The 14774-nt window shown below is 43.2% G+C and overlaps 1 protein-coding gene across 4 annotated transcripts; it reads left to right on the top strand.

Moving 5' to 3' along the window:
* The first annotated feature begins 748 nt into the window (after window positions 1–748).
* LOC145878605 (uncharacterized) lies at window positions 749–13684 on the top strand. 4 transcript variants are annotated; one of them, XM_082974113.1, is made up of 6 exons: window positions 749–1104; window positions 2304–2405; window positions 8937–9185; window positions 9306–9448; window positions 9583–9686; window positions 12654–13684. In XM_082974113.1, the coding sequence occupies exons 1-6, from the start codon at window positions 1002–1004 to the stop codon at window positions 12811–12813; spliced, it is 861 nt and encodes a 286-aa protein (XP_082830239.1). In that variant the 5' UTR covers window positions 749–1001; the 3' UTR covers window positions 12814–13684. The 4 variants fall into 4 exon arrangements, with proteins under 4 accessions (XP_082830239.1, XP_082830238.1, XP_082830237.1 ...); XM_082974112.1 differs by lacking the exons at window positions 749–1104; window positions 2304–2405 and adding an exon at window positions 3408–3870; XM_082974111.1 differs by lacking the exons at window positions 749–1104; window positions 2304–2405 and adding an exon at window positions 3877–7628 and having other exon boundaries at window positions 9586–9686.
* Window positions 13685–14774: the final 1090 nt, after the last annotated feature.

Genomic DNA, 14774 nt, shown 5'->3' with positions numbered 1-14774 from the left:
TCGCATCCTCTCTCCTCCCCTCCTTCTCAAAACACATTGGATAATACAATCCTCGGGAGGGACCTTGGACCTTCTCCTCTAATAGGGTTAAGCAGAAGGAGAGGCGATAAGAGAAGAGGAATCAAGGAAAGACCGTTGAGATAGAGCCTTGTCAGAGAGAGCCTTAGAGGAAGAAGAATATTTTAATTAATGATGGACAGAGAAAAATAATGTTATGTTAAGATTTAGATGAGTGTAGACATACTGTGCTCTAAAAGGCTTGAATTCTGCTAAATGTACTCATAATTTTTCTAGATTTCTTTTCATGATCGATTATTATCATCAATCACTTTTATAATAAGAAGAACAATGGCACAGATTAATAAATAAAGGAACAGTGTCCTCTGAGGTCTACCAGCTTCCCGATTGAATGTGATTGGATCTTTATAAAAGTGTGACTTGCAGTTGGACACAGACAGAGGGCAGAACAGAACTTAGGACACACACACATTCGCAAACGCAAAGTTCCCCTTTAAAACCTCGGAAAAGACGCAGACATAAATATCCTACACACACGTTTGAATATTTCCTCACACTGATGTCACACACACACAGCATAGACAGGAAAAAAGGCCCCTATATGGCCATCGATGGCCAGTCACAGAGTGCAAGCAAAAGTGACTTCCTTATGAACAATGTTACGAACAGCCCTTGCGAAATATGACTTCCTGCTTGAATCTGATTGGATTCTATCAACTGCAGTCGACCACAGACAGACATCAGAGAGGTACCAGTGGAGACGCATATCATAGTAACTACTCAACTACTAGTCACTGAAGTTAGAATCATACTGTAGATATTACCATTAGGAGTCAGTTAGAAAGGTAATCATACAGTAAGTTAATACCGTAAATAAAAGTAAGTTAGAATAATAGATATTACAATTCCAGGTCAGTCAGACTGAATTAGTTCATTCATTGATTGATTGGGGTAATCATTGATATTCGGTACAGCTAGTTAAGATGGCCGACTACGTCAACAAACAGGTGATTGAATTAAAAAAAGTTAATGAAGAAAAACGGAACAGAACAACGAGGAGCGTGAAGACGGAGACCCATCTCTCAGGTAAGGACAAATCATTTGCTATTTTTCTCTCTCTCACACACGGACGCACGCCCGCCTGCAGGCATAGACGAACCAAACACATGCACGCGCGCACACACACACACACACACACACACACACACACACACACACACACACACACAAATACCACATAAAAGAAAAACATACATAGCATGTATATTTTTGAGTGTTCTGTCTTCGGGGTGGATCAGTTGGTAAGGAGAGTGGGATTTACAACATGCTGGGGTCATGTACACTAAAATGCATAATTGTTTCCCCTTCAATTACTGGAACTATTTTAATACGATCAATTGAAAATAACCTTTTAAAACAGCAACAAAGTGGACCGCCTGCCACTGTTTTTGGTAAACAGCTGAGGGGCTGGAGAAATGTAAGCACTCTCAAATTCATACACACAGCTCTGTATGCTCAGTGTAAGCTTAATTTACTCTGGAATTGTAAATCATGGAATTGTACAAACTCTGTATATTTGGGAGATCCTACCAAATTCATATAGAAATGTGAGTTATAGATCTTTCATTCCCATTGAAAGCAAGTCTAAGAAGCAGTAGATCTGTTCTATGTGTTGTTTTTCTGTGCTTCCCTTTCTGAAGTTAAATCTTTGCATCTTTTACTTTAGGTTTTGTACAGCAACTTCAAACAACAGAATATACAATATTTATTTTACACAATGACTGCTTCTTTTGTCATTTTTTGCAACCAGGAAATGGCGGAGCGATTTCTGCATAGTGCATCTTTAAATTATAATTTTGAGCTGATGGATGGTCAGTCCTTGCATACAGAGCTCTGTCTATGCATTTTAAAGTGGTTACATTTCTCCACTCAGTGTGTATTTTGGGTCCTGATGGGGTTACATAGTTAAACTAAGCTCATGAGGCATTTCTAAGTTACATTCATGAAGAATGAATGGGTAAATATTATACTTTTCAAAGTCCAAAAATTGAGGCAGCAATCAAAGATAGTACTTTTAAATCATGCTTCAGCTTTATTGTGTAATTTTGGAAGTTTCATCATACAGTAGCCTCCTGTTTATCTGATGTGAGGTGACCACAAGTTTGAGCAAAGTGTTGCTGCCAACCCTAAATCAGGGGGAAACAAATGACGCAATGGAAATGTTTGGTTCTCAGAATTATAATCATAATCGTTAGTGATGTGTGTGTGTGTGTGTTCCTCTGCAGATGGAAGACGAAGATTAAGACTCTACAGGCTGGCTGCTGTGTGTTTTGGAGTGCTGTGTGTTCTACAAGTCACTCTCAACATCTCCCTGAGGCTGGCTTTCTGTGAGTGAGCCTGTGTCCCAAATAACACCCTAGTAGCTCTGTTCCTTTGACAGTGCACTATGTAGGGAATAGAGTGCCATTTGGGACCCTTTTCCATTCGGGGCTCTTTTCCATTTTATAACGGACTACATGAACAGGATCGATGGGGCAGATATGTATTTTATCATCACACTGTAGTTCTGTAGTTAAAATCAATGATCACAATTCATGTAGTTTGTCAATGTTTTTGACGCACAAAAATAAACACACCTGTTGTAATTATGCAGTACTACGAAATGTGCGCTCTATTTACAATAGTCTGTTCCTAGACTCTGCAGTTTAATGTTTGAGAAAGTTTACAATTTATCATTCCATTTCTACCGATCCGCGTGTCAGTTATGATTTTCATCAACACGTTTTAGTGGAACATTTTCATTTAAATAGTAACGTATTTGTCTTTCAAAATAATTGTCACGTGGTTAATTATACAAACCGGAATTACATCATTTCGGAAACGTTCTTATCCAGAGCGATTTACATGAGTAATTAGGAGTAAGTCTCTTAGTCAAGGGCACATCGACAGATTGTTCACCTAGTATACCTCCCCAACGCTCTTAACCGCTATGCTACCTGCCGCTTCAAACCGGAATTAAAATTATGAACATCTTAAAGGAGAAATTCCACTAATGGGAGAGCACCAGCCTTTGCCATATGGACACATTTATACACCGTGATTCATTGGTGCCTAAAGAAATGACTAGAACAAATAAAATCTGAAAATATCCTGATGAAAATGTAGATTCTTTCAATCGCATTCATCTCTCTACTTCTCATGTCTGCCTCTCTTTCTACCTTGCTATCATTAGTGATGTGCAACTTTGTTTTAAATCAATCAACTGTATCCAGCCCAATTACTATATATAGGAAGGTCTGTGTTATGGGTGTAAGATGGCACAGTGATGCCATCTGTTGGTAAATGCTAATTACTGCAACTCCAGTGTTTTTACCGGTGTGCTTGAAATACCCGGATGTATTGCAATATACTGAACAAGACTGGTTACTCGCATCAATGCCTCTGTCTCGTCATTTAACATTCAAACATGGTGTCAGAGTCGGATAACTAACCATGCTTTCCGCAAATTAGAGCAACCTGTTCTGGTTTACCCCCTAAAAAATGCTTATTTGAGTAAAACTTCGCCGGACGCCGGAATTGTCCTTAGCTAGAGTGAGTTTGCTAGTTAGCTTCAGTGTTGTTAGCACCGGTTAGACATGGCAGCGAACATTCCCCCTCCCGCCGTTATGAAGCTTAGCGGAGACTGGAGCACAAACTGGGATACGTTTAGAGGTGAATGGGAGGACTATGCACTAGCAACAGGACTTCAGGAAAAGGACGATGAGGTAGTGGCTGCCACTTTGAGGACTATAATGGGAACAGAATGCCGACACGTATACAAACACAACCTGAACCTAACAGCAGCTCAGCAAGGTAACGCTACAGCTATTCTTGATGCTCTTGAACATTACTTTAAGCCAGCAAAGAACGTTATCTACGAGCGTTATGTTTTCGGTTGTTGCAAACAGGAGGACGGGAGTCCATTGACAGCTTTGTCACTAGGCTAAGGGAAAAGGCAGCTACATGTGAATATGGTGCTTTAAGAGATGAACTGATCAGAGATAAGCTAGTGCTTGGCATAACTGATGAGGACACCCGCAGACGTTTGCTGAGAGAACGTGACCTGACGCTGGTCTTGGCAGTGGAGACATGCCGTGCAGCAGAGCTTACTGATATACGGATAAGGTCCATGGAACTAGAAAGACAACATATGGACAATGTCAATGCTACATTCAGGCAGCCAGTAAAGAAATTCCCCTTTGCCACAGCTAATGCTAATACTACAGCCAACTCTGCAGCAGACAACCACAATACGTGCCGATATTGTGGCATTTCTCATGGACGAGGAAAAAAATACTGCCCAGCCTATGGAAAAATATGCAAATCCTGTGGTACAGCTTATCACTTCGCAAGGGTCTGCATGAAAAGCAAGAGAAAGGAGGGTAAAGTGCACTCCATTGAAACAAACACAGATGAAGGGAACAACAACACAGAGGATGTATATGCTAGCGAGTGCATAGGGGCAGTGAGGGCAAAAGGACAAAAGTGGTTTGTCACTCTGCTACTTAATAATAAACCACAGCAATGCCAGCTAGATTCAGGGGCCACATGTAACGTTATGAGCCTTAAAGACAAAAGGAGGCTCGCGCCCAGAGACAAACTCACACAGAGTAGCACCAAGCTGAAACTGTATTCAGGACAGTTCATGACCTCTTTAGGCCTGTTTGTGACAGAGTGTGTTTTACGTGGCCAGAAACACACCCTTGAGTTTGAAATAGTTGAGGCTAGTCAACAGCCATTACTGTCAGGTTCTACATGCGAGCACCTTGGACTTATTAACTTCACCATCCCAGCTGATCTTAACATTATAGACAATGTCCAGGCTGGGCCCCTGAGCAAGGAGACACTCCTAAGCAAGTACCATGATGTCTTCAACGCACCGGTCGAGTCAGTTCCCGGCGAAGTCCACTTTGAGTTGGACGCAGCAATCCAGCCTGTCCAGTGTGCACCCCGCGATGTACCAGTGGCCATGAAAGCAGCTACAAAGGCTCAGCTTGACAAATACGAAGCAGATGGCCACATGATATCCGTCACCGAGCCTACAGACTGGATAAGTAATATGGTCATCGTCAAGAAACCAGACAGGCTACGGATATGCATTGATCCTAAACACCTCAACCGGGCTCTGAGACGCTCAAATTACATTATGCCCACGTTGGAGGATGTTCTTTACAAGCTCCCAAAGGCCAGAGTCTTCACGCTCGTGGACGCCAGAGATGCCTTCCTGCAGTGCAAGCTCGACGAGCCCTGCAGCTACATGACCACCTTTTGGACACCCTGGAGCAGGAAGAGGTGGTTGAAGCTCCCGTGGCTCCAGAGGTGTATCAGCGGAAACAGCATGAGCTGTTGATGGGACTCAGTGGTGTATAACCCATAGCAGATGACATCCTTGTAGTGGGCTGTGGGGAGAGTGATGAGGAGGCAGAATGTGACTATGATGCCAAGCTGCTGGCCCTGATGGTCAGATGCAGACAGGTCAAGCTAAGGCTAAGCATAAAAAAGCTTCAGTTTAAAGTGCCAGAGGTCCGCTTTCATGGGCACATCTTGTCCTCCACTGGATTGAAGGCGGATCCTGAAAAAGTGAAGGCTGTCTTGGAAATGCCCCACCCATCTGACGTGAAGGCAGTGCAGCGCTTCGTCGGATTCGTCACCTACCTGGCCAAGTTCCTACCGCGGCTCTCTGAAGTGTGTGAGCCACTAAGGAGGCTCATGGACAAGGACACCATCTGGCATTGGCGCCCAAAACATGACTCAGCGGTGAGGGAAATAAAACAACTGGTCACCCAGACACCTGTACTGCGATACTACGATGTGTCAAAACCTGTCACGATTCAGAGTGACTCAAGCCAGTATGGACTTGGCTGTTGCCTCATGCAGGAGGGCCAGCCTGTGGCATTCAACTCTAGGGCACTCACCCCAACAGAGCAGAACTATGCCCAGATAGAGAAGGAGTGCCTCAGCATTGTGTTTGCATGCCAACGCTTCCACCACTACCTGTACGGGCGCGACAATATTACCGTAGAGACGGATCACAAGCCCCTTATTGCTATATTCAGCAAGCCTCTCCTGAATGCCCCGAAACGACTGCAGAGCATGCTACTGGCCCTACAAAACTACAACCTCAAGGTGGTGTACAAGCCAGGGCCAGAGATGTATGTGAGTGACACACTCAGCAGGGCTACTGCATCAGGCCCTCACACACGCTCCATGCATGAAAGACACGCAGTGTGCAGCTTACAAACAGAGTAATTGGATGTTGAACACATCAACCAGGCTGACTACCTCAATGTCACGGACCAGCACCTTATACAAATCAGACAGCACACAGACAGGGACGAGCAACTCCAGGCATTGAGGTCTGTGATTCTGATGGGCTAGCCCGACTGCAAGGAAGAAACTGCTTTAGCCGTCAGAGATTATTGGCCAGTCAAGAGGAGCTCAGTGTTCAAACGGAGTAATATTCAAGGGTCAGAGAGTCGTTATTCCCCGGTCACTGTGCCCTGAGATGTTGGCGCGCGTGCACTCAAGTCACATAGGAGGTGAGGCCTGTTACAGACAAGCACATGACACACTGTATTGGCCAGGAATGCAGAGTGAAATCAAAGACTATGTCAGTAAATGCACAATCTGCAATGAATCTGCCATTGAGCAACAGAGAGAGACGATGATGTCCCACGAGCTACCGATGAGCCCCTGGCAGATAGTAAGTCTAGATCTCTTCCAGCACAGTGGCAAAGACTTTCTGCTGGTAGTCGATCATTACTCAGACTTCTGGGAGATTGACCTCCTCCCCGACCTCTCAGCAGAGACAACAATCAAACGCTGCAAGGCTCAGTTTGCCAGCTAGGGCCAGCCAGATAGGGTAATTTCAGACAATGGACCCCAATTCTCCGGAGTTGAGTTCCGAAAATTTGCTGCAGATTGGGAATTCGAGCACGTCACTTCATCACCACGACACCCAAAAGCTAATGGGAAGGCGGAGTCCGCAGTCAAAATCGCAAAGAACCTCTGCAAAAAAGCTCTGCAAGAGGACAAAGATGCCTGGAAAGCAATCCTGCAGTGGCGCAATACCCCGACAGAGGGCATGGATAGCAGCCCGGCCCAGCGCCTCATGGCACGGCGCTTAAAAGCAGCTCTGCCAGTAGCCAGCACTCTCCTGGAGCCATGTGTGGTGACAGACGTGCTGGTGAAGCTACGTCACAGAAGACAGGTCTCCAAGTTCATCTATGACAAATCAGCAAAATACTTACCCGAGCTCAGGGTGGGTGAAACGGTGCGGATGAAGCCACTACCAGGGGACCGGACTGGCCTCTGGAGACTCGGATCCTGTGTACAGAAAGTGGCACCACGCTCCTACTTGGTCGAGGTGAATGGATCACTGTACCATCGTAACAGGGTTGACCTTCGGATTGCTGAGCCAGCACCTACTCAGAACCCTGATGGTCAAAGTGGTCGCATGACAAAAGACAGAACCCCAGCAAGTCACATGGGGCCTGAGGCACTGGGCGAAGAGCCAGGGGATCACAGGTCGGCCGCTCCCTCGCCCATCAATACTCCCCTTGGACAGTCAGGTGACACGCCTGTGCGGGAACCCGCAGTCCTCGCAGACAAGCCCCCTGTCTTTTCACGCTGTGGGCGTCTGTCCCAGCCACCAAAATATATATATATATATATATATATATATATTTTTTTTTAAATGAAATTCCAATCATTTCTAAAAACCTGTTTTTGCCTTGTTATTGTGTGTAGATTGATGAGGGGAGAAAACAATTTAATACATTTTAGAATAAGGCTTTATCATAACAAAATGTGAAAAAAGTCAAGGTTTCTGAATACTTTCCGAATGCACTGTATAAGCCTGGGATATCAACCACTCAAAGTTAGTGGGAGTGTCCATAGAATTCTATGGGAGTGACATTATTGAGTAAATATTTTCCATCAGCCTATGTCCTTTAGCAAAAATATTTCCCCTAGTCGTCAATAATTAATACAGCCACAAAGTCATAATTATGGCTAAACCCTGCCCATTTCCACAATTGCTTTGAAATCGAACCCTAAATCTAAGTTTCATGCGTTGGTCTGCCAAACCTTCCGAGCATTTGGACGTAAGTGTCTGGGAACAAAATTAGGTGTAATGTGACTAAAATGACTTAACTTTAGAGCGTGTTTCATCCTTCAGCACAGCATGTCACCCTTTATATGTTTTTATCATATTCAACATTGTGGGTTATGTCACATTTGACATGGGTGATTATGTCACAGTTATGACACGTTTATAAAGCATGACATACTTATAGATGCTTAATAACACATTTATGTAGTGCTTATGAATGCATTATGAAGGCTTTATGAACCCTTTGATAAGACCATTGAAGATGAAATCACAATCAGTGAAAACATTATTGATCTAGCTAACTAGCAGATTTACATCAATCATCAACATTAATGATCAGCTGATAGTCTATCCTCTTTTCCCGATGTCAATCATGTCTTTTGATAAGCACTGTAACCAGTGACCAGTGGTGTAGTGATATTTGTCATCATTTCTCAATCAAAGTTTGTACCAACGGATGGCACCTTTTGAATGCATATATAGAATATAAATAAAATGCATCCTCAGATTACAACGTCTGACTATATCCACATTGTCTCAAGAAAATGTTCTATGTCCTACACCAAGTCAGGAACAGCTCATTTCAAAATAGACTGTGAACATCAATGTCAATCTTGAATGATAATTCATCACGTTTTACTGGTGAAATGTCCACACTGCATGCCAATCCTCTCAATCATTATCATGGGAATATGCATTTAGATATTATTGAATTACTGTTTTGTGAGTGAATTAACCAGGAGCTATATGTATCAATCCTTTCCAGATAACAGAGGCAATGAGACTGCAGCGAGAGACCAGCTACAGACCAGTTACAACACCCTGACTAAAGAGAGAGTCCAGCTAGAGACCAGTTACAACACCCTGACTGAAGAGAGAGGCCAGCTACAGACCAGTTACAACACCCTGACTGAAGAGAGAGGCCAGCTACAGACCAGTTACAACACCCTGACTAAAGAGAGAGACCAGCTTCAGAAGGAAAGAGATGATCTCATGAGAAAGTTCTCTAATCTGAGTGAGTTTACCTGATAAATGATCATAACATCACATATCTAATACGCAGTAAACTTGTGTTTGTATTCTTCAATAATAGGTGCAGAATAACAAGATGGAAATTCATGTTTTTGTCTTGTAGAACAAACCTGTCCTGAAGGCTGGCAGAAGTTTAACTCCAGGTGGTACTTCCTGTCTACAGTGAAAAAAACCTGGGAGGAGAGCAGAGAGGACTGTCTGGAGAGAGGAGCAGACCTGGTGATCATAAACAGTGATAAGGAACAGGTGTGTGTCTGTGTGAGAGAGTGAGAGAGTGGGAGAGAGAGAGAATCAAGCATCTCTGTCAGTAATGTATCTTCCAGTATTTAACACATGTAGTCTATAGTAGTTGACAACATCAGTATCTTTCTCACCAACAGCAGTTTCTCTTTGGCCTCAATAAGGGAGTCTGGATTGGTCTGACTGACTCTGTTACTGAGGGGACATGGAAATGGGTGGACGACACCCCACTGACCACCCCAAGGTAAGAGACTACTGCTCTAATAACACTGACCACCCCAAGGTAAGAGACTACTGCTCTATAATAACACTGACCACCCCAAGGTAAGAGACTACTGCTCTAATAACACTGACCACCCCAAGGTAAGAGACTACTGCTCTAATAACACTGACCACCCCACTGACCATAAGGTGAGATTTGAGCATCCAGGTGTGATAGAGACCTTTAACAAATTACATCTTGCTTCAAATCGTGTTCATAAAAAGTGTTGTTTCTACTCATTGGTGTCTTTCCACTAACACTAATATATATATATCTTAGAAACTAAGTACTATTAAATATGAAAATGCAATAAAAATACGACTAAAGTTATGTTTGTTGGTCTAAGCTAGATGAGGGTGTGCTCATTTTAAAGCTGAAAAAACATGTCTATAATTTATGATGATGTTTTCTGATTATTTACTTTATTTACCCCTTTTTTATTTGTATGTTTTATTTTATTTGCATTGACTCTCATGCACTCGTTCTATGCACACTCACGAGACTCTACCCACACGCTCACTAGACTCTACCCACACGCTCACTAGACTCTACCCACACGCTCACTAGACTCTACCCACACACTCACTAGACAGTACCCACTCACTCACTAGACAGTACCCACTCACTCACTAGACTCTACCCACACGCTCACTAGACTCTACCCACACACTCACTAGACTCTACCCACACACTCACCACGCTCACTAGACTCTACCCACACGCTCACTAGACTCTACCCACACGCTCACTAGACTCTACCCACACACTCTCTAGACTCTACCCACACACTCACTAGACTCTACCCACACACTCACTAGACTCTACCCACACACTCACTAGACTCTACCCACACACTCACCACGCTCACTAGACTCTACCCACACGCTCACTAGACTCTACCCACACGCTCACTAGACTCTACCAACACGCTCACTAGACTCTACCCACACACTCACTAGACTCTACCCACACACTCTCTAGACTCTACCCACACACTCACTAGACTCTACCCACACACTCACTAGACTCTACCCACACACTCACTAGACTCTACCCACACACTCACTAGTCTACCCACACACTCACTAGACTTTACCCACACACTCACTAGACTCTACCCACACACTCACTAGACTCCACCCACACACTCACTAGACTACCCACACACTCACTAGACTCTACCCACACAATCACTAGACTCTACCCACACACTCCAGCTCACCCCCCCCGACTCACCCCACACCACGCCCCCCACTCACTAGACTCCCCCCTCACGCCCCCACACACTCACTAGACTCCCCCCCCTCACGCCCCACACACTCACTAGACTCTACCCACACACCTGCCACCCCCCTCACGACTCCCACCCCACAGCCACCCCCCTCACTAGACTCTACCCACACACTCACTAGACTCTACCCACACACTCACTAGACTCCCCCCCCTCACGCCACCCACACCTCACTAGACTCACCCACACACTCACGCTCACCCCCCCCGACTCCCCCCTCAGGCCCCCACACACTCACTAGACTACCCACACACTCACTAGACTCTACCCACACACTCACTAGACTCTACCCACACACTCACTAGACTACCCACACACTCTACACTGATACTCCAACACACGCACACAAAACACACACACGCATATTGACGCCAAGTGTGTGTGTGTGTGTGTGTGTGTGTGTGTGTGTGTGTGTGTGTGTGTGTGTGTGTGTGTGTGTGTGTGTGTGTGTGTGGTCTTGTACAGCTAACCTTGTGGGGACACACAATTCAGTCCCATTCAAATCCTATTTTCCCTAACCCCTACTCTTACCCTAAACCAAACCCTAACCCTAACCCCAGCCCCTAATCCTTAATTGAATTCTAACCCTAAACGCCTTAGAAATAGCATTTGACCTTGTGGGGACTAACAAAATGTCCTCAGTTGGTAAACACGCACACACACACACACACACACAGACATTCAACCTCTTCACATGCACTGCTGCTATTCTGTTAATTATCTATCCTGATTGCCTACTCACTTTTACCCCTAACTACATCAGAAAGTATTCACACCCCTCGACTTTTTCCACATTTTGTTGTGTTACAGCCTGAATTTAAAATGTATTAAATTGAGATGTTTTTGTCACTGGCCAACACACAATACCCCATAATTTCAAAGTGGAATTATGTGTTTCGAAATGTTTGTGGATGAATTTAAAATGAAAAGCTGAAATGTCTTGAGTCAATAAGTTTTCAACCCTTTTGTTATAGCAACCCTAAATAAGTCCAGGAGTCAAATTTTGCTTAACAACTGACATAAGTTGCATGGACTTACTCTGTGTGCAATAATAGTGTTTAACATTATTTTTGAATGACTACCTCATCTCTGTACCCTATACATACAATTATCTGTAAGGACCCTCATTCAAGCAGTGAATTTCAAACACAGATTCACCCACAAAGACAAGGGGTGTTTTCCAATGACTCGCAAAGAAGGACACCTATAGGTAGATGGGTAAAAACAAAAAAGCCAACATTGAATATCCCTTTGAGCATGGTGAAGTTAATAATTACACTTTGAATGGTGTACCAATACACCAAGACACTACAAAGATACAAGCATCTTTCCTAACTCAGTTACTGGAGAGGAAGGAAACCGATCAGGGATTATAACACGAGGCCAATGGTGACTTTAAAACAGTTACAGAGTTGAATTTCTGTGATAGGAGAAAACTTGTATATAGACTCGTTACTTTTTATTTGTTGTGTTACTATTAAAAAAAAGTTTAACAAATTATTTCTTAATTTCATAATTACTTAATTACTTTAACTCTGCATTATTGTGAAAGGACCCGTAACTAAGCATTTCATGGTAAGGTCTACACCTGTTGTATTCGGCACATGTGACAAATCAACATGTTTATTAATTATTTCTCTGTCTTGTTTACCCTGTAGTTACTGGCACTCACAGCAGCCTGATAATGGTCGTGACGACCCAAAAAATGGGGATGAGGACTGTGTTGAGCTGAACACAGAAACCTGGCCTCCTGCAAAGGCATGGAACGACCAGTCATGTTTAGACAATCGTCAATGGATTTGTGAGAAGGTGGTTTAACAACACCATGACAACAGAGGAGGCTGGTGGGAGGACGTGCACACATACAGCACCTTACAGTGCACACAACTTCATTCTCTCACTCTCTCTAAGACACACACACACACACACACACCAACACACTGTAGGTACTGTACTGGGCGACAAAACAACCTGATAATGGTGGTGTACCAGGATAGACTGTAACTAGGACTGTGCTGATGGTAATATTGGGTATTCTGAACCTGTATATAAATATTCTGACATATAATTTACCTCTCAACATAACTGGATTTGTGAAGAGTTATACAGTAGCTCATTATATAGCGTTGCTACAGTGCTAATGCATCTCTCTCTAGTTAAACAGTGTGTAGACATATTGTCATCTGTAAAATGCTTGTATTCATTGTTTTAAATAGAAACACGTTATGTGATTTGCCACAGATTTGCTTGTGCTTTTTTCATGATCAATTATTAGCATACAACTCTTCAGTAAAAGATGAGGCTCAGATCAAGTAGAAAGGAACCAAGCAGGTTTACCAGCTTCCTGATTGAATGTGATTGGATTGTTAAAACAATGTGACTTGCAGTTGGACATAGTGTCACGCCCTGACATGAGAGAGCCGTTTTTCTCTGTTTGGTTTGGTCAGGGTGTGATGTGGGGTAGGCATTCTATTCATTCTATTTCTTTGTTTTGGCCAAGTATGGTTTCCAATCAGAGGCAGCTGTCTATCGTTGTCTCTGATTGGGAATCATACTTAGGCAGCCTTTTCCCACCTGTGTTGGTGGGTAGTTGTTTTCTGTTTTGTTTTCTGTACCTGACGGAACTGTTGTCTTTTTCGTGTTTATTTTTGTTCGAGTATATTCAGTATTGAATAAATATGAACACTTACCACGCTGCGCTTTGGTCCCATTCTTCAGACGAAAGCCGTTACACATAGACGGAAGGCAGAACAGTACTGAGAGGATACATGCTGCACGCAGGCAGACACACACACACAGACACACACACAGACACACACACAGACACACAGATACAGACACACGTGTGAAGTTCCCCTTTTCTGATAAAGATGCAGACAGATGTCCCACACAAACCTCTGAATAACTCTTCACACTGATGTCACACACAGACACCTTAGATACAATTAAAGAGCCCTTATATGTCCATCGGTGGCATAGAGAAAGTAAGATACGTAATGTGAACTCCATTTGAAGACTGGGGAAGCCACAAACAGGCCTGTCAAAGGATGAAAGACTGCGCTCCTCACTACTTGTTGTCATGCAGCTATCATGTTATATCAATCACTCTGTTTGGAATATCCCGTCTTGTTTAACTTCCTGACTGAAGGTGACTGGATACTTGTATATATCAATGTTAGTGGACAACAGACAGAGATCAGAGAGGAACCTGGTGGAGATGCACATCAGAGCAACTACTCACCTACTAGTCAATGAAAGTTAGAATCATACAGTAGATATTACCATTAGGAGTCAGTTAGAAAGGTAATCATACAGTAGATATTATCATTAGGAGTCAGTTAGAAAGGTAATCATACAGTAGATATTACCGTTAGGAGTCAGTTAGAAAGGTAATCATAAGAGTAGATATTACCATTAGGAGTCAGTTAGAAAGGTAATCATACAGTAGATATTACCATTAGGAGTCAGTCAGAAAGAGAATCATACAGTAGATATTACCATTAGGAGTCAGTCAGAAAGAGAATCATACAGTAGATATTACCATTAGGAGTCAGTTAGAAAGGTAATCATACAGTAGATATTACCATTAGGAGTCAGTTAGAAAGGTAATCATACAGTAGATATTACCATTAGGAGTCAGTTAGAAAGGTAATCATACAGTAAGTTCATACTACAAGTAAAAGTAAATAAAATCATATATATTACAATAAGAGGCCAGAAAGAATTAGTTTATTAATTGATTGTTTGTGGTAATCATTGATATTCGGTACGGTTAGTTA

Source organism: Salmo salar, chromosome 04, assembly GCF_965601325.2.
Source record: "Salmo salar chromosome 04, fSalSal1, whole genome shotgun sequence".
Classification (NCBI taxonomy): Eukaryota; Metazoa; Chordata; class Actinopteri; order Salmoniformes; family Salmonidae; genus Salmo; species Salmo salar.
This window is presented reverse-complemented; position numbering and strand designations above follow the sequence as displayed.

Coding starts and splice junctions, on each gene's coding strand:
- LOC145878605 (XM_082974110.1), top strand. CDS start 7,142: ATGGATAGCAGCCCGGCCCAGCGCCTCATGGCACGGCGCTTAAAAGCA. Junction 7,629..8,936: donor TACTCCCCTTGGACAGTCAG/GTGACACGCCTG, acceptor AATCCTTTCCAG/ATAACAGAGGCAATGAGACT. Junction 9,186..9,305: donor GAGAAAGTTCTCTAATCTGA/GTGAGTTTACCT, acceptor TTTGTCTTGTAG/AACAAACCTGTCCTGAAGGC.